This window comes from Amphiprion ocellaris, chromosome 2 (genome assembly GCF_022539595.1).
Source record: "Amphiprion ocellaris isolate individual 3 ecotype Okinawa chromosome 2, ASM2253959v1, whole genome shotgun sequence".
Lineage (NCBI taxonomy): Eukaryota > Metazoa > Chordata > Actinopteri > Pomacentridae > Amphiprion > Amphiprion ocellaris.
The window spans coordinates 37,072,768-37,098,828 of NC_072767.1; the positions used below are offsets into that span (position 1 = coordinate 37,072,768).

The 26,061-nt window shown below is 41.4% G+C and overlaps 1 protein-coding gene across 6 annotated transcripts in view; it reads right to left on the minus strand.

Moving 5' to 3' along the window:
- Window positions 1–26,061, minus strand: part of ralgps2 (Ral GEF with PH domain and SH3 binding motif 2) — a 75,718-nt gene that overhangs the window by 37,321 nt on the left and 12,336 nt on the right. For 5 of the 6 annotated variants that reach the window (XM_023294199.3, XM_023294193.3, XM_023294195.3 and 2 more), the window contains 7 exons: window positions 18,520–18,628; window positions 16,312–16,442; window positions 15,913–16,020; window positions 15,189–15,239; window positions 5,670–5,753; window positions 781–870; window positions 583–675 (listed from right to left, as the gene is read on the minus strand). In XM_023294199.3, coding sequence (XP_023149967.1) covers window positions 583–675; window positions 781–870; window positions 5,670–5,753; window positions 15,189–15,239; window positions 15,913–16,020; window positions 16,312–16,371 — 486 coding nt within the window. In that variant the 5' untranslated portion in view covers window positions 16,372–16,442; window positions 18,520–18,628. The remainder of the gene's footprint in view (window positions 1–582; window positions 676–780; window positions 871–5,669; window positions 5,754–15,188; window positions 15,240–15,912; window positions 16,021–16,311; window positions 16,443–18,519; window positions 18,629–26,061) is intronic. The other variant, XM_023294198.3, reaches the window with a different exon arrangement.

The following is a 26,061-nucleotide window of genomic DNA, read 5'->3' on the forward strand; positions in this document are numbered from 1 at the left end:
TGTGTGTGTGTGTTTCCATGCATGCATGCAGGTGCCCTATATCGAGACAAGCAACAGCATTCACTGAATGCCTAAAATCATGTCCTGTGGTTTTGTAGACCAAAGACATTTCCCCCATTACATCAGCACATCATTATGTCATTATGTAAGCTCTACATCTTCACTGAGAACACACACTAGTTGTGCCTCTCATGTTTGTATAACGGGCACTGGTCTACCAATAAATAATAGGATCAAAACGTCTCCATCACCAAATACCTAGCTAAGCCTGTATGCAAACGCTTGGTGTTTCATAAACAGCATAAAAACCATAGAATTCAAATGAATCACGGTCACTAATGGAAGATGGTAAATTCTTACTTTATCTCATGAAACAGTGTGATACTAAGCTTTCCTCCAAGTTCTAAACACTTCACTTTCGTTGCTTGTTTCTTTCTCCTCTTTACATGTCACTCGTGCGAGTTTTTATTAGCCTTTATTTATGTGTCCGGTGTTCTGCTACAGATCTTCGTGAAATTCCTGTTTATCGACAGCACTCCACTAATAAACCACATGTCCTCAAAGTAAGGTAAATATACTCACCGCCCATGTTTTGGTAAGCCTGAAGATGGGAGCACTCTGTAACCCTGACACCACAGCCATGACCGCGTGGAGGTTGTTTATGTCACACAGTTTCTATGAAAAGTTACAGTACATCAAACATCATTAAGCTGAGTTTACACAGCAAATATTCACGGGGATGAAGAACAATAATGTCATGTTTTGTGTGGATGTGTTTACCTTGGCAGTGCGAATATACAGACTCAGCACTTCGGCTCTGATCTTCAACGTCTGCGCATGGAGGATTTCTCGTACCACCCAGAAACTCGTCTAGAAAACACACACAAACAGGGATTACGGCACTGAGCAACACTCACAAACTCACCAAAAACAGAAGTATGATGCCACTGAAAATTTTATCTCTCATATGTTACAATCTTCAAAGCACCATGAGGATATCAGGCATATTAAAAGAGCGACGGGGAGTTTTGGCTCGCTCCATCGCCAGACTTAGAGTCCAGAGCCAAGACCTGCAAACAGCCATGAAAACTATGGGCTGAAACTCATATAAATCTCAGCAATATAGACATATAGCAGACTGTTAATGGAAACACTCCTTTACACTGCATGCACAGTTATTAAGCAAGTAAGTATTCTGACCTCATCATTACTTCTATGCATATTTTCTAACTCCACACCATATAAACTTGAATGCTTTTTGGATTTAATCATTTTCAGGCGGTATGTATTTGTGCAATGACAGAGGATGTGGCCTACAGTGATTAACTCCCTACACTAAAGTGTGCATAATTATTAGGCAGCTTCATTACCTTGCTTAAATGGACCAGAACAGAGACTCAACTGGTTGAAAATACAAAAATTGTAGTGTTTCTAAGACAGCTGCTAATTATTTTTTTTTTACTTTTGAATAATGAACACCTGACGATCGTACATTTTGTTGCAAGTAGTCAACGTCATTACAGAAAATGAAAAACACAAGTCTTGAGGGGGAAAAATGTATATAAATCTATCACAAACCCATTATCATCCAGGAGCAACATATTGTAAAATTGCAACCTATAGGTTGGAGACCAATGAAAGGAAAATCCTGAACCTTTCACTCTTACAATGAGGGGATTTCATGGCTCTGTTGTCCTGTTGGGGGTATTTTGTTGACTTGGTTTGGATCAACTTAAAGGAAAGAGTCAGTGCAAATTAATAGAGAGTTGTGGTCCTTTTTATCCTGTGATGAAACATTTAAATTCTGATAGAAGTGGTCTCTTCCAGGACAAAAATGCTTCCATCTGTAGGGCATAAGGAGTCATGGCATGGTTGAATGAAATGATGTATGCTCTGGTCTTTGCAGTCACCTGATCTCAACCCAAATAAACACCCATGGAAGATTTTAAACCATTACCATTACCATTATCAAAATGCCAAAAAAGGGAATATCTGTAGGTGAGAGGTGTTGCACTTCTCCAGTAAACGCCCAAGACTTGCAGAATTAAAGGTGTAATGAAGCTTTTCTAGAGATACGAGGTGACCCAACACCGTACCAAAATGATTTATACTGGTTTGTCACAAATCTGCATCTCGAACATTAGGCTGTTTTAGTGCTACCATGCTAGATACTGTGGTGGAAAACAGTACTTCTCCTGGATCAGTCAGTCTCTACCAGCCTGGCGTATAAAAACAGCCCACTGCAGGCAGAGAGATACTGACCCTGTGAAGAAGAACAAGTAGCCCACTACATCTAATCACGATGGCAGTACTAGTGCGAAAATATTTAACTAATAATAACTGTGATCATGATTGTGGATTCCCAAAATTAAATGAACAACACTGAAAGCGGTATTGATGTTTAAAATGCACTCAGAGGAAAGTCCACACACATAAAACAGTCCATGTGGATAAAAACTGCTTTAAACTTTTGCATGTCTGGCATCAAAACACCGTATTTCAGTATTTCCCAGATAATTTTTGGTCATGCATCTGCCTTAGTGCGCTAAAACTAGCTGGTTAGCATCCCCTCTGTTACCTGCATGTGAGGCGTTTAGGGAACACCAGTAAATTGTATTGTCTATTCAACATCAAAGCAGATGTTCAGCCAGTGAGTAAAACAGCTGACACATATTGGTAGGACCAGTACCACTAATGGAAAATTTTGTCTGCTACACTCATTTACTAAATCTGAGAATAAACAAGCGAGGTGGGGAAAATGATTTCTGGAATTGACATGCCTAAAAACTGTGCACACTTACATACTCTCCTGAGAAAGACAAAACAAATTTTTCCTCTGCTAAAAATTCAGGTTTGAGGTTCAGTGACATTTTGGATCAACTGAGAGCATTGTATTTGCTCAACAATAAAATTATTACTCAGGAAAACAGTGTAGAGACGGTTAAAAATCAGCTCTTGAGGAAAAACAAGACCCTCAGAGGAAAATCCGCTGGATGCCAGGTGATTACACAACAGATACACACCATAACTCCTGATATGTCAACGGAGAAAGGAGGAGGAGACGGTGAATACGTGTGTGTGTTCAGAGTACTTGGCCAGACCGAGAGTGATGTCGGAAATCTGTCTCTTTAGGGAGAATGCTGGTAAGCCAAAGTTCTGATTGTACATACACACAAACAGAAAAGTCAGTGAATCAATCACTGTTTAAGCTCCTGGGAGAGAGGGGATGGAAAGAGGAAAAGGGAGAAGAGCGAGGGAAGAGAGAAGGTAATGGGAAGAGAAGTTAGCTTCAATGCCGCAGGGCTCTCAGAACTTTCAAAGCCCACAGCTGTCTGCACATTGTGTTCTGATAAGACAGAGACTGATCATCTCTGTGTTTTCTCCTTACACTAGCATACTTTCCATTTCTGAACCATTTTCTCACTTTGCTCCTTGCGCTTCTTTTTCTCTCTCTTTTTTGTCTCCTTGATTAATCGACTATGCCTGTGTGGCTGAAATTCCTCCACTGAAGCCACAAACCAAGTGGTGTGATCTTTGTGTGAGTGTGTGTCTATAATCAAATCAAACTTTATTTATAGAGCACTTTTCATACAGTTAAAAATGCAACACAAAGTGCTATAAATTAGGTGTATGAGTGTGTGGCAGCTTTTTCGTGCTTTTCAACATTCTTGATTCTCAGTTCCACACAAATTCTAAACCTACAGCTGTCTTTGCCTATTTTTTCCTGGAAACAGCCCCAAGACTTGTTTTTACTTCAGAGAAGACGAGAGGAGCTGAGGAGTGAGAAGATAAATTCGTCCACCTACTCATTCTCTCACTCCCCGTCCTCTCTTATAAACACATGATGTACACATGAAACTAAGTTCAATCTATGAGGTAGTGTATCAACTGGAAACAGAGCCATGTGTTCTTAATTTTCACCATTTCACATGAAGTAATGCAGAGAGACGTAGAAAATGGACAGGAGACACATCGATGGTGGACCCTGATTTCCGCTGATTTAATATGGATCTACTGGCTTGCTACAGCGGCCTCCTGTGAAGAAGCAGATCTGATTCTCAAGAATTACCTTCCTCTTCCATTGTACAGTAGAAGAGACTTTCCAGTAATTGTAAAATGTGACTCCAGTCTGGAAGAGAAAAACTTGGTGTAGCTTCACATTTAGTTTCCTCAGCGGCCTAATCTCTTGATATTCGAGGTCAATCTGGACAAAGCATGTCTCCAAAATCACTATACCTATGGGGTTCATTACAGGGAATGTGTCTCCGTCTGCTCTGGTCTCCAAAACTGCACAGCGATGAGGTCAGTCATGACGGCAGTGCTCCACATAGGTGCAATCACAACTGTGTGAGTGAGAGAGCTTCACAGACGGAATTCTGTCTGTTCAGATCTCATATTATGTCCTCAAGCAAAAATGATGTTTTTGGGGCCGTGTTTATGAGAGTATCAAGGCCTCCAGATGGAGCTGCGAGGTCCCGGCGTTTAAATAATCATAAATAAGCAGAAGCAGACAGATCCATCCAAAAGCTTATAGCTGTAGATCAACCAATTTAATGGCCTGAGGGGAGGAAGAGATGGGATGGAGATTAAGATCAGGCCTGTGATGGAGACGACAGCTGACTGACAGTGGGATCTGATCCCTGATGTGCTAATGCCTGTTCAGTAGTAGAGAAAATCTAAAGAGCTAACAGACATGTTGAGAATATAATGTATTCTCCTTTAGTTACAGCCGTGAATTCTTTATTAAGCCTTTCATTCTATGATTCCTGAATAAAAACACTTCAAGCTGCTGATTTGTCATTGCAGAAAACCTAAAAAGACAAATTACTATGCATCATTATAATGTGTTAAATAGCCTAGCCAATTCCTTTCAGCCTCATTGGCTTCCAAAGCTTAGCGCCAACAAAACCAGGACCAAAGGAAGAAGAATATGGCTTCAGCTCATGCGAAGGGGCTTTCTGGGACTCTCTGCCCTCCCTGTCCAAGTCCCATTATCCAAAAAGCTCATTTTCCTTGGCTCCCAGCAGCTGAATGTGTGCAGCTAACGTCTTGAATCACCGTTTGAGATCTGGTATACATGGAGATGTTTCCACAGCAACGCATTCTTATTAGATCATCTCATATTTATACTGGAGGGCAGGAAAGTGGGTCTTAAAGAAGCTTGGCAAAAACACTGGAAGTGGATTAAAGGGTATGGCTACCCTTTGAATCATTACCCACAACTTCCTGTTGATGATGTCACAGAGTATGGAGGAAGGGGACATGCATGCCAAACACACTCCTACATGTGCACATTAATAAGTTCACGAATGTCAGAAACAGGGACCAAAAGAAAAGCTGCTTTCCCTCAAACCTGCTTCACCTGGGGACCATTTAGGATATATATAACTGTTTGACTGGCAGGATGGAGACATGGGGATTATTAGGAGCTGCCATGACAAGCATGGCTTCAAAAACAACCACGTCTGGGAGAGCCGGGGTGATGATTTGATACTTGGAGGATGGAGGTGGAGGACACGATGGAAAGAAGAGCTGTAATCTCACCATACCTCAATGGCCAAGGCTCATAAATCTATAAAATTGCAGGGACTGTTTTCTCTCTTTGCTTTTGGGTGAGATTTGAGACTGTACTGAGCGAGGTGTTAGTGCAAACGGTGAATGTGTCTCACCTGGTTGAACCTGCGGGTAAAGGCCACAACATTAGGGGCAGAGCTGTGCTTCTCCTTCTTGTTCCAGCCACAACTTGAGAGCTCCTGAAAACACACAAACAATCATGCAAATTAAGATTGCATACACAGCCGCAGAGCATTTCTGTACACGGCAGCATTTTACTGAATGTATTTAACAGCCCAGTCAGAGGTCACTCAGTGGGAAGTGGAGAGGAAGTAAAGAGCAGGATATGAAAGGAGAGAAAAGCAGATGCTGAAGACAAGATTCGGTCAAAGGCACAGATTGATTAATGAACGACTGAAAAAACAAACAGGACAAGTTATTCATGAGCACGTTCTTCCTCAGGACGGAGCTGAGCAATCATCATCGATTGAAACTATTCCAATGTAAAATTAATGACTAAGCTGTGGAATGATTGCTGCTCAACTACAGTTATGTGAAACAAAAAAAAGCTTCAAGGATTTCTCAAAACTTTTTAAAGAACAATATATAAAGAATTCGACTTTTAATTATAATAAATGTAGTCTTGAGCACAGCGCTGATCTTATTCTCATTTCAGCCAGCTGCACAGGGTAGCAATGTGTAGTTTGTGATTATGCAATGTAAACGGTAGTTATATCACATTGAAAGAGAAGACAAAAAGCACAACGTGATGTTTTTTAAAAACAGTTAAACAAGGTCAAATTAAGGGTGCATAATGCATTTTCCTGAAAGAAATGCACTGAATGTAAACCATAAAAATTCCAGAGCATTCCTCGGTTAATCCATGAAATGTTTAATATAAAAAACATTTATGACATAAAGTAACTAAATACTGAAGCGACATCTTTCGAACATCTTGCCAAAGGTCAAAAAGTAAAAGCAGTTCAACATACAATAGCACAACGCAGAGAATAGCTGCAAAAACTTCACACACGAGAAGCTGAAAGAAGTGAATGTGTTTTCTAACTTCATAAAAATGTGTAAAACAACTGGGTTATTGAAATTGCTGTTTGTTGACTTTCTGTTAAAAGCTAATAAATCAGTCTCTACACTTCTACTAATGCTTCCAATCTTTCCAAAGCAGCAGCAGCAGCTGTGGAAGCAGCAGCACTGATAACGATTTCAGTAAACTCTGTTAAAAGGAAGAGTGGTGATTTTGGAACTTGAACACAGAAAATTCCTGCTAAGCACAAACAGTCATTTCGCTCCGAGTACCAGGCTGGACTCAGCTTGGCCTTTAGCTGCCTGTCCTCAGAGATGAGGTAAAAACAGAGACCACACAGACACTGCGAGGGGAACCCGGTCCCTCCTTTGGCCTCCGCAGGCTGTCCAGCGGCCAGGGACACTGACATAACAGTAGGAAAAACGTTGCGCAAGCTCTCCTTCTAATCCCTGCCAGCCCAGCTGACAATATGAACAGCTGAATCAGACTGCGGCTCTCCCACACAACAACCCCCCCCATGAGGCAGTTCGACCGTCTGGAAGCAACAACCAACTGCTCAAAGCTCCCTGGCCGGACTTCATCAGGACGTCTGCTTGCGAAGTGAAGTTGCGCTTGTTTGACGTGTCTGGGTTGTCAGAAGCAGCCAGCAAGGGCAAAGAGGCAACATATCAAATACAGATGTTAAAAGCAGACATTCATGCATGGATGAGGTGATGCCCTGGGGTCTATGTTGCCCGAGTCAGGATTAGGATGCATGGAAACGAAAGACGAGATAAAGTGGAGTGAAGATGGATGGACTGCATTAATGCTATGAAATAAAACACTGTGGAGGACCCAACAGCATCTTCCTACATGGTTTGCTGGTCTGGGAGTAGCCTCCTGCGTGGTTAGGTGTCCTGTCACAGTATAGCATTAAACCCGAAGGCAGGAGCCTGCCTCACCAAGGAGAGCTAATTATTTATTTAACATCTGTCCTTTTCAAATAACTGCTTCCCTTCGTCCTGCCTTCATGTCAATCATTCTTCTCTCCTTTTGGTGACGATTCCTAAAACAAAGACATTCTATAGTTGGTGGGAACGTTGGTTTCTCAATGTTTCGGCCACCCAGGTAGGCGTTACACTGACGCAGACACCAAGACCACATTTCAACAAGCTACACTGAACCCTCAACATCGGACCACCTGGACCCGTCTTCTAATCTAACTATCCATCCATCTGTCCATCCAGCTAAGCTTAAAGTCTTTCTGAGTTCTACAACTAACCAAATCCGGTTGTCTCGTGCATTTAAGCAGCAGGGAACTGATCCACAGCCTCTCCAGAAACTATTAGGGTTTTATTTCCTTTATTTTTTTGTGTGCCTTAATAGCTTCTTCTAACACTCAGTCATTACAAACTGCAGGCAACTTTTGAATAAAATTTTCACAATAGTCGAGTCTTTGGAGAAAGGCTTTGACGAGGCAGCTCTGGTAAAGGGAAGGTTTTAAATACTGCAGTAAAAAAGCGTAGTTAAAAAAAAGAAAGAAAGAAAAAGCCTGCTCTGCCAAACCACAGACAGCCTGTCATTTCCACATGCTGGTCTGGTTGAGAAGCATTTTCATTAAAGCACAGTCCTAAGGGGCTGAGAGAAGCTGGCGGCATGTACACTGCTGGGTATGAATATTTAACATAAGGACTGTCAAAGAAAACTGATGTCACCTCTGGCTGAACATTTAAGTGACCGACAAGTTACAATAACCAATAAATAACTAATTGGGTAAAGTGCGTTCTTAAGCATTCAAACAAAGACATTAGTACAAATTAGATGTTCATACTGTCATTAACCTCATAACAACTTTACACAACCCCAAGCATAGACAGTGCTTTACATTGTACATTGTAAGAAGTATTATATAAGCCAAAGTACAAGCAGAACATAATTGCCAGCTGCAGCAAAACCGCAAATTGCGATGAGCTCATGTGAGATGCCACAGCTATTCCTTTTGTTTTGGTCTGCATTGTAAATGGAAAATTATGTGTCGGGATCCCAATGAAATTTAAGTTAGAGGCCACGGGCCAAGACAGGAAGAGCTGATAAAGACGAGGAACAGGATGGAAAAACAAGGAAGATGAGAAGGGCAGGAAGTGAGAAAGAAAGCTTGCTGCAACAAGAGAAGAGGAGACTGTGGTGATAAGATTTACTCAGGATGACAAGATGGACTGCGATAGAAAACATGTACAATTTCGTCTCTTTGCTGATTAGTACTTGAGGATGCAGGGAGACGGAGGAACACCGACATCAGCAGGTGACGCCAAACATGTGGTGCCACTATTTATGAATTTGCCAGATTGTTTCTGTTCTGGTTAAACAGAAGAAAGAGAACACAGGAGTGAAGGAAAGGAAAGGAAAGGAAATGAAAGGAAAAATGAAAAGAAGACCTATAAATTACAATGTTGTCTGAGTCAGACAGTTCTAAAGTATAGACCTTGCAGGGAGGTGGAAGCCAGCTGCAGCCTCCTTCACCTTGCTCTGCACACCATGGAAAGAATTAGTTCTCCAGGAGTAGCTGTACTTGGGTACTTTTAGTACATGTACTTTATGTTTATGTCTTATTTCTTATGACAGTACAGTATAGCGAGATTGAGCATGTTGCTATAGTGCATTTGCTAAAGATGATGTAATAATAATCATAACTGTTGTTTAATTCATAAAGAATATATTAAAAATAATTAAAAACAGACTATAATGTTGGTGGACTAAATCCTTGTTGATGATGTAACTGTTGTTTTCTATGTCTGCTGCCAAAGCTTTGTTTTCTCCACCTTTCACCGTGATGGATGCATCCAGACTGTCATGCTGACAAGTTGTGGTGTAGGAGGGGTTCCCTCCTGCGTTTGTTGTGAAGCAATTGCTGTCAAATCTCTCCATTAGAAAACAACGTGCAGACTTTGTGGATCTACAGAGAACTGTATGCATCACTTTTAACCCTCTGAAACCCACAGCTGGTTCAATAAACATGTTATTTAAAAAAGGAGCCAAAACTCCACCATTGATCAGAGCCAGAAATTGTAAAAAATAAAAAAATTTAAAAAAAAATAGAAAGAATCATTGTATTTTCAGCTTTCTGACAGTCCGTTCCGTTGCAAAAAATACTTCCAGATCCAAGTTTGATTTTGTGATTTTTTACTCCAAATTATTTTATTATAAATGTTTTATTGTTTTAAAAATGCCCAAAATAAACTGTTTACTCTAACTTGATTTTGTAAAGAGCAAAACATTTTGCATTGTTGGCACAACTGTGAAGGAATTAGTGACCAACAAAAATCCTGGGACGTTTTGGCTGAACTGGGTTGAACTGCAGGCTACGCTTACAAAAGGCAGATAGGAAACAAGTATGAAAACAAATTAAAAGTCTAAGTAGTTACATAAATAACTATACATAATATAGCATGTTGATGTAGAGTCACCATTTTTTTCAGTATTGTAAAATGTGTAAAATGTTGTATATGTTGATTCTAGGTTTTGTTTTGCATTTTTTTATTGTGATTTTCTATTCTGATTATGACCTTGTTACTCAGCACAAAATATAATTTTTGCTCTATACTTCTATGGCTGTGCCGTTTCTCTAAAGGTGCAGGACTTTATATTGCAGGAAAAAAAATTAGCCCACTGTAAGTAAAAATGTAACAGGGAAAAAAAAACTCTCAGAAACTACTTGGATTAGTACCTCAGTTACAGTTTTGACTGTTTGACACAATGATGATATTTGAGTAAATGTTTTTTAATCGCACAATCAACGCTGGAAAGCAGACGAGACAGGCCTGAATGTGAAAGAATGTGAAACGTTACCTGCCTCCAACTACATCTCAACATCATCTCCTCCACTCACATGAGACCTTCAGTCTGTTCAGAGGATTTCTACTCCGGGTGCTGAGACGTGAGGATCTGACATACTTCTCAGTGATACGTAAAATGCAATCCGATATCTGTTCCCTTCAGAGCTGAAAAGAAACTCGCTAGCCAAAGCCACTAAATTACTTACTTGGCTCTTGGAATGACTGTATGTTTAAAACAAAAGGCTACCCTCTCTCCCCCTGAAGCCCCTCTGCGTCACTCAATCAGTCCGTCTCTCTCAGCCTCTGTTTCATAAACATCCAGATGTAGATGTTCAGTTGCACGTCTGATTATGAAATTACAAATAGCCTACTGGGGCAGAAAAGAGAGCAAGAAGAATGGAGGAAAAGTCCTCCATCGCTCTTTTTCTATTTCATAACAATTCTTCTGCACTTGTCCTCCCTTTACTTTGCTCATTTATTTTTCCGTTTTCTTTGTCAACTGATCATTCATGCTATAGTGAGCAAATCTGCATCCATATTCGCTCCTGATAAACAGAACCAGCCAATGCTACGACCCATTAGCAATCACTGCTTCATAACTTGAGATGAGAGAATATGATTTGCTACGAGTCCTCTGCACTCATTCCTCTCCCCCTCTCTGTGATCCATCTTGTCATTTTAATGGCATTTCACTTTGGAAACCAACAGCCAAGGAACATAACAGAGATTCATTTGGGGGCTGTAGATTAAACATCAGCCCGCTCTGCAGTATAGATTATTTTACCATCAAAAATGCCTTCTGGTGTTCCCATCAATTATACCCGCACTCCAAACAGAGCACGAGGCTCTGACAATGCTTTGCTCGCTGGCTCTCAGCTCATTTCTACATTTATTCCGTTTCCAGACAAGAACAATGAGTATTGCGCTTACGAGGGTCCATTACGTGGAGAAGGTAAATTACAACATGCATGGCAAAGGCTTATGAGACGTCACTTGTGTATCATAAAAAGCAGATGTGTTGAGATTCTGTTTGTCTCTGCTGTGTCAGAGTGACATGTGTTCAACTCTGATCTTTTAAACCTGGCTCTCCTGAAGCCTTTTCGATATCAAAGAGAAACGGCCTTACCAGTTATTGCCCATAATTTTTCCCACATTATATGTAGCAGCATGTCTGGAAGAAACAACAGATAGTGGGAGTGGACTCTGCTTCCTGCCCAGAAGGGCTTGGCCAGACTTTATACCATCTCCTCACACTGTTTTTTGGTGTGTCTGTCCACAGTTCCCATGTAATCCTTTACTGCTATTGTGACAGACTGTTATCTTTTCTTCCTCATCCAGAGGGTTTGGCTGGATATTTCAGGCTCTTCTCCATACATCTGTTGCATCTCAGCATTGGAACACTTGAGTTAACTAGATGGTGTGATCTTGTCTGAGGGTTATTTTTCAGACTCATGCCAGAATATGTGTTTATGTGTCTGTACACATGGAGAAAAAAAAAAAGGGCTCTCAGTCTCTCTTTCTGTGTCTCACACAAACTCTCACATTATTCTATTAACACAGTTACGATGTGTTTATGGTGAAAGGAAAAATAAAAATCTTAAACATAGACACTAAAAGGCCAAGTCATAGCTAATTTATGGTTATTTCAGTTATGTCTAGTTCAGTTACTATGGAAAAGACTGCAGTGTTGGAAGAACAGCAGAAACAGTAAGGCAGAATACAGCAGCTCAGACCTGAAAGACTGCTGCTTTTTGCACTATGCAGTAATGAGACTAAGGGACAAGCTTGATTTGTCTACAATAAATCAGCTGTGAAGACGTTCATATAGCGGTATGCAGTAAAAATATAGGAAAAATCTGGTGGAGGACTTAAACTGTTTATAGTTTGCTTTTATGCAAAAGTGAAACTATCACCGTGAAACCATCTGAAGATCAACTGGACATATCAAGAATCTGTATTAGAGATATTATGTGTAGCTGAAACAAACCTAGAGGGGTACAGTTCTCCGTCAAGGCCAATGCGCTCTCTTGCAGAAAGAAAGTCATCGAGTTCCTCACCATAATTTATTGGCTTCTCCCTTTGATTATGCTCCACCTATCCAACACATTTCGTGAAATTTGGTGGGACGGTTTTTGCATAATCTTGCTGACAGACAGACAAAGCAACAACCACATGGCTCAGCTCCTGCCTTGGCAGAGAACTGACAATTACCACATATCACATCATGGAAACTAACACCATCTTCTTTCCACTCCCTCATCTTCTGAGAATGATATAGTAAACATAAAAATGTTTGTTCTATATTAATATGCCTTTTCACACTAATTACATCCATAACCGTTCCCCATTCATCAGGAAGCTCTACTCTAGCTACCACGTGTTGATTTCACTGTTATGACACAGCAATCAAAGGGTTAAAAGGCAAAAATGGGCTGTAAGTCAGAAAAAACACTATTGCACAACTCAAGGAATCAAGCAAGTTATTTAATATTTTCCTATTCAGGCAGTGAATGGAGTGAAACAGCAGGCGTGCACGAACACACACACACGCCTGCTTTTCCCATCATGTGTCTGCGAGGAGGGCGAGGGAGACTGACAGCAGTGGAAACTCTAGTTGAGTGCAGCTCAGTCACAACCGTGTACCTTTTTTCGGCAAGAGACAAAAGCACAGTGAGAGCAGAAAAAAAGCCTCGCTAGTCCACTCAGGATTCCTGCTGGGTCACTCTGAATACTCGACTCCCTCTCTCCCCACAGACTGCAGCCTCCATCAACTCCTCAGACCACCCCCTCAATCAGGCTCCTTTCCAGTTGCCCCCTCTTGCTCACTTTCCCCTGTATCATTCTTCAATCCCACTTTCAAGTCTTTCCGCACGGGACACCGCGACAAACAAAACAAGACAAACAAGGCCTGACGAAAGATACTAGGGAATTTTAAGTCTCGGGTGTTTTCCATTTCCTCAGACACAATAAACTATTAACAAGACTCAAAAAGGACACTATCACGGTGTTATTTAATAAAATCAAAATGTGGGTCTCATAATACCAGAGAAGTGTGTGTGCTGTTAGCTGAGGGAAGTGAGTGTCGCACATATGCAATAGTAGGAGTCAGACTGTACCACACCGCACTGGGCTGTGGTCTGTATGCTGCTTTTATAAGGCCACAGTGGCCAACCTTAAACACAGGCTTGCTGTCAGCAAAGAGCCAAACAGAGAAAAAGCAGGAGATTATGGCGGCTCTCACAGACCAGGTGTGCAAGAATAGGTGTGATGCAAATAATAATTTTCTGCATGACTGTGATATGTGACTGCGTGGGATCTTTGATTACAGTTGTGTTCAGCAAAGCCTGGTACAGGGAAAAAACAGCATGAGCACACAAAAGAGAAACAAAGACACAGACAGAGACGGGAGATTGAGAGAATGAAATTTGTGAGTGCGCTAGGGAAATCACTTTTATTTGGTATTTTGAATTATATACAAGGTTCTTCACTGCAACTGATAATATAAGCTTAATAACTCTAGCGAATAGTTGAACCTCAGGAAAAAAATAAATGAATTCCTGTATATTTTAGCATTTGAGCTGTGCTCCCCTTTGCTTGACAATGACAGCAGCCACTTAAGTTGACATGGACTCAAGTTTGTACAATCCCTTTTATCCCAGCACGATATGACAGTTTTCAGAAGGGTTTCTAGTGACATCAGGACTGCTTGGCTTTCTAAGTCTTCGTTGTTGCACTATGATTCTCTCTACATAAAGACATGTCTGTATAGCATGCATCTGAAGAATGACGTGGGACTTCTTCTTGGGCAGGATGTAGACGAGTCAGTGCAAGTATCCAGAATAGCACCATGTTGTACTGCGGGTTTGATTTACTGTGTATTGTTCTCTTTCCACCCGTTTTTTTTTTTTTATATTCACTCCTCTGGTACTGCCACATCTAACTTGGATCAATCAGTAAATAGGACTTTTCCTCCCCATCATCCACTGTGAAATGCTGGTATGTCTTACCCAACTCCAAGCATCTGGCCTTGTTTCCTTTCCTGACACGTAATGCAGCGATAGCAACCCATCCCCTGAGATCACCACAAGGCAGCCTTCTTTTGACAGGACTGATACTGATTGGAGTCTCTTTGTATCTGTGATGAAGCAGCTTTTCTATGTCTCTGTGAACAAAGCTTGATGTATTGATTTTCTGATGGTGTGGTCACTTTTGGTCTGCCTGACCAACTGATCCAGTTTCCTCAAAGTGATTTAGAGGGCCATTCACTGCACCCTTAGAAACGTTCAGTGTAGCTATGATATGATGCTCAGAAAGCCGCTCTTTTCTCAAAATAACAAGTACACCTCTGACACTTTTACTTAGGTCCGATATCATGTTTCCCACTTCAGCACGCTCTGCTGGAAAATTGAGGCAAAGCCATACATAGAATGGGTGAACACCTGCTACAAGTGGATTTCCTTGGACAAGCCTCTGCTGAGTAGATCAAACCCACCCAAGTGTCATTTGAGCTTTTGTGCAAAAGGAGTTCACATGATCAACGCCACAAATATGAATAAATTGATTGTTGATATAGAAACAGTGAAAAATCCAAAATATTTTTTTTTCTGATTTCATATGTAGTAACTTTAGTATCAGAAATGTTTCTTAATTTTACTAAATTGTCTGATTATTTCCTGATTTACATGAAACTATAAGACATTTTTGATGTGGTCTCAGGCATTTGGACCAAATTCAACATTGCTGAAGCCACTCACTGCTCCACAGATGTAATAGCAACTCACCTCTGGCTGGATGGCTTTGAACACAGGAGCGTCCATGAGCGTAATCTGGCCCTGAAAGAGACAAACACACAACAGTTTTTAGATTTGTTTTCTTCAGACTGAAACATACAAACAACATTGCATCACAGTGAGTAAGCTGTCAAATAGGAGGTCAGTGTGATTAAAATTCAACAATTAAAGCACTGCTTTGTGACAGTGCACAACTCATTATTCACAAGACATGTTGGTTTATTACTGACAGCACCTCTAAATGCACTGACACACCAGGGAGAGAGTAACTTCAGGGCAAAATAAGATAGAGAGTGCCCTCTTGTGGTCAAATGTGGCAGAACAACTAACCAACATCAAAGCATTTTGATAAAATTACAGACATTTGAAGCATGCTGTTCTTTCAAATAACACGGTGAAATCCTGAGCATTAGCCTAAAGCTATTTGAACAGGAGTGTGATGTTGATCAGGGGTTTTTCAGAATGCCAATGGAAAGTTTGTGCAGAGGCAGCTGAGGGAACTCTATCAGCGCCTGCCTGGCACTGCCAAACATCATCAATTATTACTGATCCAGTCTCTGACCCCATTTCCTCCTCTATCATCCCATCTCCTCCTGTCTCAAGTCAGCATATCACATGTGTGCTCACTGAACATTTCATTTTTAATCACTCAACCTTACAGTTTAACCAAACAAGAAGAGACAGAGTGGCTGACAAACAGATGAACTTCGCTTACTGCATATTCTTCTGGAGTGACCTTCAGCACATCGAACACAACAGCATCAAAACTCTTCTTCAGCTCCGAAGATCCCTTATCACTGAGAGATTCTGAGCTGCTGCTCTTCTGGAAGACAAACACACACAGTTAGAGTTGATGGCTTTGCTGTTTAGAATAAGGTTACAGAGTGAAGGAGAGCGGTGAGGTATGACAGGTTTCAAGAGGGGTAAACAACCAAAGTGCTGTGACAGCACAGCTACAAAACACTGTGTTAAATTTCAGCTGTCAGAGGAAAACAGGCAACAACATCCTGTCGCCTGATAATCACACTAAAGCTTTCAGCGTTGAAAGATGCTCGGAGATGCGTGCACAGGGTGGATTCTGAAAGGCTGGTCTGACGAGTGGGTGTGGCCTCACCTCAGAGATTGTTGCAGCGTTGGTGGTGATGCTTGATTGGCCATTAGGGAGGTCCATCATTTGCACACCATCTAGCTCTAGCTCAGGAGATCATTCATCATCCTCAGCTGTAGCAAAGCCGGCCTGGCCCTCTGAATACACATAAAAAATGTACAACAGTGAGTAAATTTTGCACCACATCTGAGCCATTATTACCTGTATCCCTGAGTGATCACAGAGTCTGAAGCAGCAGCTCCACCTACTGGATAAAAGATCTGCATGTCCTTCTGCACGTCATCATTGTAGGTTACTACCTGAAATACGAAGCTAAATATAACCGCAGAAAATTAGCTACAGTTGAACTTGAGGTGCAGTTGTTGACAGGTTCAGCTATGCTCCCTGTGCGTGGCATATGGACGTACACTTTCAGTCGGTCCTGACAACACAAAAGAGTGTAGGACAGAAGGAGCTTAGGCTGAGCATTAGGAAAAGATCTTATGTGAAAGGGGTTTGTTAGATCCACAACAGTAAACAGCTTACCTTGCCTACTGCCACTCACAGTAGGGTCAAGTCCTGAACGCAGTCAAGATTTGCTTTTTCTTTTGTCAACTGAAGAGCAACACGTTATGTGGCATGTCTTAAGATTCTCCAGGGGATTTTGGTCATTACAGGCTGCTGTTATCAGTAAATAACAAAGATCATTCAATTGGTTAGTGGTTTGTTCTTCTTCAAACCTTAATCTGAAGTTTGTTGTCTTGATAAATTCTTTAATCCTGTGAATCAGACAATCAATAAGCATTTTCAGCAGGAGCATCACTTGCTGAATGTTGCACAAGTTGTATTTTACTGCCTACTTTAAATGAGCAGTTCATATATTTTCTTTACATCAATTAGTAGAAAACCACACATTGAAAGTCCTAGTCTGAAACAACATTCTGTGCGACTACATGAACAGATGGAAACAGAATAAAAGCATTTAATGATATGAATTCTGAATATTAAATTGAAGGCTCAGTGTCTCGTCTTTGTAGAGATACACTGAAATCTCAATTTTGTGTGATATTTTATTAAGACGATATTCTAAATATTCTTCTCTGCTCAGCGCTGAAAACACCTCTGAGACTGTTCTTTGGCAAAAGCGCGCCGAGAGACAGTAACGAAAAATAAGGAGCTGCTTAGAAATACTGAAGGCCAGCAAAGGCATCCCTTGTGTACTTGACAATGCGGGTCTGTATGTGTGTAGGCGTGCGTGCCTGCCTGTCTTTTCGGCTGGCTTAAGCTTAAATGGCATGTGCTTTAAGAACCATTAGCTGCCTTCCACAGCTGCATTCTGCCAGAGCTGAGAGCCAACACTAGTACATCATGTCAGCTTCCCTTGAATTGTCTGACAGCAGTGCATAATTGTACAGGAAGCAATAGCTAGGCTGTGTTTACAAGTAGGAGTCTGTTGTTTATAAAACCTTACATCTGTAATTACCTTATTTCCTGGTCTAATACCCATGTATGTCTTGCCACTGGACAATTACATTAAATATCTTGTGGGAGCTTTGCCTGTAGTTGCTTTGTACAGTTTGAATCAACAGTGTGCTTATTGTGAACATAAGCATGAAAACTTTTTTTTAAAAATCCCATGTACCTGGTTTTGGTGTTTTTATTTAAAAACAGAACAGACTAAAAACTTATGTAATTCATGTTAACTACCACTAAAGCCTTGGCTTTTCCTGTAGTTTTTCAGGAATGTTTAGAGACCTCAAAAGAGGGGTCCAAAGGTAATTCCTCAGTACCACAAATCAGGATTAAAATACAGTTTTGTTCATTTAGATTTCATTTAGTCAGGCATAATAGACCTTTTTGCTTATCAAATGGTCTGACACAACAGGAAAGTGCATAGAGTTCTGCCAAATAAGTTAATACAAACTCATTGCCCAAACTGCAGGAAGGCTGAACATGTTTCCTGCAATGTGTAGTTACCTGCCTAAAGGCCCATTCTGAGCCAACAAAAACACCGAAAGCCTCTGAGTTTGTACAACACTCAATTACATAATGTGTTGGGCTTTGTGTGTGTTTGTAGATTCAACAAAATACATAATATTTGCCAGTGTACCCGTTATGTCATCATGACCTCGGGTGGTTGAAAAATGATTAGCATAGAACCTGCAGACACACCTGTGTAGATACGTTTGCTCTTCCATAAACAACACGTCCTTGCTCAGACAAGGCCATACTTACCAGATGTGTGTCAGATGCGCATAGTGCTGGAAGTGAAGTTAGCCTTTTGTTCTGTGTTCCTCTCTCTGTCTATCGAGTCCTGTCTTTCTCTGAGGCTGGCTCCTGCTGTCTGTGTGAAAGGCAAAAGAACAAAAGAGAGGGATGAGGGAGAGATGGAAAGGAAGGCAGCGTGATTGTTCTGACTATGAGGAAAACCCACGCAGCCATAAGTAACGACAGCCAAAAAATAAATAAAAATCTAACAGCTGATCTGATTTGTGTAAGTGCAGAGAAAAGCAACAGCCACTGCAAGGACAAGATGACAGGGACAAGATCTAAAAGCAGCGTTCTAATGGAAACTTTTCCTTGGCCTTGAGTTTTAAGAGCCTGGCCAGCATGAGCTCACTGTAGTAAAACACAGGAATATACACAGAACTAAATCTTGCTTCCCAGTTGTAGAAATGATGTTTATATATTATATGATTAGTAATATAAATGTACTTGTCCTTATTGTTAACCTGAATCAAAAAAATACAGCAACAACAGGTTAATTCCCTTATATGTAGATTACGTCTAATACTATTTCTAATAAGGGAGATCAGGTTTTGACTATGACACGACAAATCCACACTTTCCAGAGGTGCAGGAAATTTTCACATCCTTTACTTTAGCAAAAGTACAAGACTGTAGAAGCACTGTTACAAGTTAAAGGAAAGGTCATTTAAGCAAACTCATGTAGATACTGTCCCCCTATGATTGTTTTGCTAGTAAACATATCATTGTTGTAACCTATAAATGTAATGACTGTAAAAAAATCTAATTTTGCTGTCGTAGTTGGTTGAGTTGATGCAAAGTTAAATTTAAAACCTGCATTCTTCAAGCTGTAAGCTAAATACAGTTCTGCACAAAGTTTACTGACATTATTAGCACATTCACATCAATTAACTAAGTTTTGTGTTTTAACCTGAAGTACGAAGAGTACAAATGAAGTCTTCATTTCTAATAAATTCAGAATCCTTGTTTAGTTCATTTTCATGTATTACTTTCTTTATTGTAAACATTGGCTTGAAGAGGCAAGATTTTTCAATGTATGATCCCGATATACAGCAGACTGTCTGCAGTCTTGCATCTTATGTAAATCCTATCTTTCTGTTTCCAGACTTCTTACTGGACATTACATGACTCCTATTAACCAGTAGGTGTCTCACTACCCTAAGGGATAAAGGCCTGGGTTAGACTCTTCAGTTGAACTGTAGACAAATGCTGCATACTGACAGACAGTGGCTGGCCTTTAGCCATCAGGTAGTGGCTACCAGCTCCTCATCCTCTCCAGGTTGTTATCATGCTGGATATGGGTACAAAGCTCACAAGTACAGCAAACAGCAGATTAAGATTTCCACTACGAGCAGTAAACTTTAAACCTTTGCTGAGAGAAGCATATACATTCTTTCAAAACAAAACAAAAAAAAAAATCACATCTGAGCAGGAAAACACTGACCTCGAGTTTCACTTCTGCTATATCCTTTGACTGCCCTTTTGTACTATGAAAACAGAAACAGCATCCCTGTGTACACGACTGTAACAGAGACTAAGCTCACGTCTATACTCTCTGTGTCACTGTCAATTGTTGATTCGTCTATACCCCTAGCAGTGTAAACAGCCCCTGGTAACAGCAGGTTTCTGCTTGTCTGCTGTCTGTCAGTTTGTTCACTGCTTGAGCTGCTTGTCAGTCTTGATCCCATTTACCCTGGACCAGTTTACACGGAGCTTCACAGCTTTTTACGACGCCCACACCTCCAGCTATGTAATTTCAAAAACACAAGGAGTCGCTTCTAAAGCACTGCATCCCCAATCCACTTCTAACCAGCCAGTGCTCTGCTCCTAACGTCATGTATACACATTTGACAGCAAGCTGAGCTGGAATGTGTTTGTTTGTGTGTTTGGTGATGTAAGTCCTCATGCTTCACTTACTGAGGTTGAAGTCCAGGGACTGTTGATATGTTCAGCTGACAGAACAGCATGCACGTAGTGATAAGGAATAGGTATGTGTTTGGGTAAGCTGGGAATAAGATATCAAGACGACATGACAGGGATTAGAGGTAGCAAAGAATAACACAGGAAGAGTGACAGAAAGTGGAATGACTCATGTTGGAGCTTGTAGAAGAGGATGTGTCGCTGTTAAGCTAAATGTGACTCATTATACTGCATAGCAGGTGCTGTTGAATCAGACTTCTCTGAATCGGCTGCCTCTCCCTCCCTCTATTGATGTTTCCAGACTGCCTTTTGACATTCACATGCTGCAGTTCAAACACAAAAAGTGCTGCCTGCCTAACGGGCCTTGTGAGTGAACGGCACAATGTGTATTAGCGAGGGTTTTTGTGTGTCGTCATTCACATGCCAGCATATTTGTGCATGTGACAACACATTCCACATCCTGCACTGACCCCTTACATTCCTGTCTCCAGTGGCCCTGAAAACAGGTCTCCACCACCTTCATTTGGCATGTTCTCTGTCCTCCTCACACTGCTCATCTCCTGTCCTTTTCCTCCTCACCTTGACCTCTTTACATCAGAAATGTCTTCCAACTGGAAGTCAGTTTCAAATAGTTGAGGACATTATAAATCCTACAAATATGACAGAGTCAGGAGAGGGAACAATGATAATTTGACCTGCAATGACTACTCAGTTTGCAGAAAATTAATCAGCTTTTTTGATAATGGATTAATCACTCAGGCCAGTAATTTTTCAGGAGCAATGCAACGATTTAATCAACAACATCTAAATTCTGGAATATTGAGTCTGTGCAAATGGGGTCTAAAATGACTTTATGGGTCAACACAGGTCAAAATGTGTCTGAAAGTTTCCCATTACCCTTCTCTTGACCAACATCGATGACAGCAGCTGTCTTCCCCTTGGACCAAGGTAAAATGTATAATGACATTTTCATATTTTATTAATCGGTGGAAGCCACAAGAAACTGCACTGCAGATGGCCTATACAGTGGAAATGCTAACAACTTGGCACTCAAAGACACCACACACTAGGCTGCTCCAAGCGTTGATCTAATTTACTTTTGTAATGTTTACTCACGACATCATCTCTATCCTAACATGAAGCAGTAGTGTGTTGTGTGTGTGCGATGAACCACATTTGTGTGTCCCGAGACACGCAGAATTGTGTGATCAGGAAAAAGGTCACAAGCCGAGAGGCTATGAATAAAGGATCACACATGTGAGACTTGTGTAGCATTCAGCATGAACAGAGCAGTTGTGACAACTCTGCCAGTCCCTGCCTGCAGCACTGCAGGCCTTGTCTGTGACACCTAACAGCCCTGCAAGCCACATTTATGATCTTGCTCCTACTGTGTGACAGACTGCCACAAATGTCCTTCTCCCTCATACTCACAGCAAGAATTACAGACCGTTTTATTATGAACCGCTTACAAGCAGGAGTCCTCTCCTTCTCGCTGCACAGTCATTTGAAACTGAGTCAGAAAAGAATCTTGTCCTTTTACTGCCCTGCTGTGCTGTATGATAAAACTTGCAGGAGCCCCTCTTTGTCACTGTCTGGATAATGAATGCACTACACAGACACACACTTTCTTTTTTTCCCCTCGGAGCAGCAGGGCTTGATGCATTTAAAAACCATGCCGCAGATGCGCCAAAGCCAGGGAGCCAAAGTGGGTCAGTGTGTTGAGCTGAGCAGGGAGAGATGTGGCATACTATTAGGCTGAACCCCTGTCTTCTTCTCTTTGGTACACAGTACACACACACTAAGGACAGTGATGCTGTCAGCGTCAAAGCTGTAACCTTCCTGGCAAATTATTTTTCCACTATTTAATTATTGTTGCAGGCCCCATTGCCATATGACATCATTCTGGATTAAACCTGTAAAGACGCTGGGAGATGAACTGATTTACCATCTTGTATCTACAGAATTTCAAAATAGGATTAGGTCTTGTACAACGTTGGCCTACTGTAACTACCCGGATTTCCAAGAAGAGCGCTACTTCCAACTTTGGTTACATCTTTTGTGGTGCTTGTTAATCACCAGAGAGCTAGTCAGTGGTGTTTTGGTAACGCAATGCCATGAAGGACTGGATCGAGGTTCTCACTTTCTCTGGACTCTCATTGAGCCTCCCGGGGGGAACACTATTGATCTGGAGCTAAGAGAGGCCCAGGCTGATCACACTCGCTCTCTAATAACCAGCACATGCACACAGTTGCATGTCACAGCAGTTCGATATACACTGCTTTCACTCAGCAGGTTGGCTGTTCAAGCAGAGGTTGGTGGCACTGCCTGTGGAGGGACAATGGCGTGTGTGTGTGTGTGTGTGTGTGTGTGTGTGTGTGTGTGTGTGTGTGTGTGTGTGTGTGTGTGTGTGTGTGTGTGTGTGTGTGTGTGTGTGTGTGTGTGTGTGTGTGTGTTGTCTGAGAGTGTATGCGTTGTTGTCGAGGGAACATGACTAACAGCCCCGTCACATTATCACTTAACATGCCGCTGATGTTCAGACCCCTCTGAAGGTCAATAAGCGGATAGCAGCAGCTCCATGGCAGTTTGGAACAGCAGGAGTGGAGAAGAGTAAATGTTTTCATGAGTATATTTGCAGGAATGGAAGAGGGAAAGCAGAAATTGCCACAACTCTGTATGTACAAACACTTCCATCTGTAAATAAAAGCCATGTGTTCCATTTGCTCAACTTCTGAATGCCAGTATGGACAGAAAATCTGCAACTGTCCCAGCTAGAACAGGGCGTTTCTTAATTTCAATTCTCACACACAGAAAGGGTTTATAACTCAGCTTACAGTGCATGCTAGTATCCCTATTGCTTAGGAAATGAGGTTCTGTTAACACAAAAATACACACAAGAGGAAGTAAGTTCCAGAGTACATTCATCCTTCCAGACAAGAAGCTTGCAGATATCTGATTTATCATAGTGACATAATGCAAACAAAGAAGCTAGAACAGCTTAATGGTGCATTATCAGTTCACAGCAAAAGCATTTTTTTTTTGTTTTGAAAATCCACAGGCAATGAACCCAGTGACACGACACAGACAGCCTCACTGGCTGTGTGCAGAAAGTCTGTGCTTTACCCTCCAACATACTGAGCCATCAGTTCATGAATATTTACGTCTGTTTGTGACTGAAAATGAGCACGATCCTGGGCACCTGAGGGCAAAGTGGGTGTATCATTTAGCTGCATCTAAATGACAACAGAATCCACTTATATGAAGCACAATCGCCACCCAGCCAAGCTTCTCTCTGTCACTATCTTTCATCGGTCCCTGAATAAAAAAGGTACTCAACCAGAAGCTCTACAAAATCTGTATTTTATCTTAGATAACATAGTCTTGGATGAGTACTGAATGTTCCATTAGAGCTCAATACCTGCACATTTGTGAAAATCATGTGCCCAAGTAATTATTTTTTGAGTAATGACACAGCTAATTTTTTCACCATTGAAACTTTCTATACATACCTATATAAGGAATATATTAAAGATTACAAAGTAATTTATTATTTACTGTGCAAGCTGTTGTCACAAGGTCATCTAGGAGCCAAGGTAGGTGATTTGCTACATAGTAAAAGCAAACAAAACGTGTTGAGGCTGTCAACAGCTTGGTTGTGAACACTGCTGCTATTTTAGATATCAGTCCAGATGCATAGTGAAAAGCTTTATTTTCCATTTCCAAGGCAAGCAATTCCTATTTACACAGACAATTACATACTGTCACCAGGCCTATCAGGTGGCTAAATATCTGTTGTGGTGAAAGGCAGGTCAGCTGGTTCTTATTCTGCCCAGCTGACAGCAAACATATGAAAATATGTGACAAATGCGAAGACGGAACATCAAACAAAGAGCACTAACACACCTAAAGCTAGTTGAGAGAGATACTCTGTGAAATTCCACTAGTTCTAAATCAGTGTTGTAGCAGCAGCTTGCACTGTGGGGTGTGATTATGCTTTTTTTAGACACACTTGCCTCCCTTGCTCTTTCTCCTTCTTCTCCCTCGATCCCTGCAGCTCTACGGGTTGATAATTAGAGCTCAGGCTTTACAGACATGCTGTTCAGGCCTGTCCCCGCTTCTGTCTTTTCTCCTGGCACATCCCCTTGTGACACAGACACACTTGGTATGTACAACCCTCACAGACCTAGATAATGCCTACAGTCGACACTTTGCAGTGGCCCAGCTTTAACCTACACCCAGCAGCAGCCTTTGAAATGAATGACCACTACAGCTACCACGAGCAAATACAAGGTCCAGCTTGTCTCGATAGCGCTATCTGGTTATCCATCAAATGAACCGAAACAAAGTAACGGTGCCAAGCTTGTGAGTAGTGGCATGTGGCAGGGCCTTAGAGCAGCAGGCTGTCACGTGTGGGCAGAGCTCTGGCCTACAGTTTGTGTGTATGTCTAGATCTCCATGTGTGCTGGCTTCAGCCTGATTTGTGGCCCAAATGGGAGCAGGCAGGCGGCCCAGCCCACGTTCAACTCTGCTGCTGAGGCCTGGGCGACCTGAGCATGGTGACAGATGAGTAGGGTAGAAAAAAAAAATGTCAAAGGAGGGGGAGGGAGAGGAAGCAGAGGAAGCGCGAGGCTGGCAGCAGCACTGTTGTCTGTGGTCATTCCCTGCATGGACTATTAACAAGGAAAGGGCAGGCTAACAATGCAGGGCAACAGAGCAGTCAGTCAGAGCAGTAATGTTTAGAGGAAACTGATATAATCTCTATGTCTTCCTCTATGAGTCTCTGAGGATTGACACACGGGTAAACCACAGCAGTAAAACCATATCACGGAGGCCGAGCAAAGACTCCATCAGGATAAGAGTGGCAGTGCATGTCAGATTACAAGACAACATATTATTAGATTTAGGGCTACTACAACGATGAAAGGTTTATCACTATAAAATATTTGTCCATACAGACAATTACAGATAATTTTTAATGACCTATTTTAATGAAGTTTTATTTAGCCTGTTTATCAAGGTACAAAGGTAATGATTGCAACAGAGCACAGGGCAAACTGGCTCCATTATCAAGGGTGTTTACAAGCCAGAGAAGGACCATGTTGGAGTTTGTTCATGAAACCGAACTTTCATGAATTTTCATTTTGTGTTTTCATTTCAGTTTGCATCTAAATGAAACTGTTGAAAAGTCAATCAAACAATTTTGGATTGATATTTATTAAGGTTCAAATGCTGGTACATATCGTTACTGTTTTATCACCCAGCCCAGGTACAACAGATGAGTATAATATTTTTCCAATTACAACAACAAAGACAGAGACAGCAGACTCCAGCCTAATGTGACAGTTGAAGTCAGAATCTACACCTCTGTGATGATGTACAATTATCTGTGCAGCTGCTGTATGTCTCAGCATCTGTTTTCTGTACACACAGCTTTATGTCAGCAATATAAATACATTAAGTTTTGGTCACAGCAGATTAGTACAAAGGCATTTCCTGTCCATTTCAAACAAAGGCTCCCATTTCTGCCTACAAACTTTCTGTAACCCTTTGATACGCAGTGTGGGTCAGTAGATACCCATTTTCCATTGGATT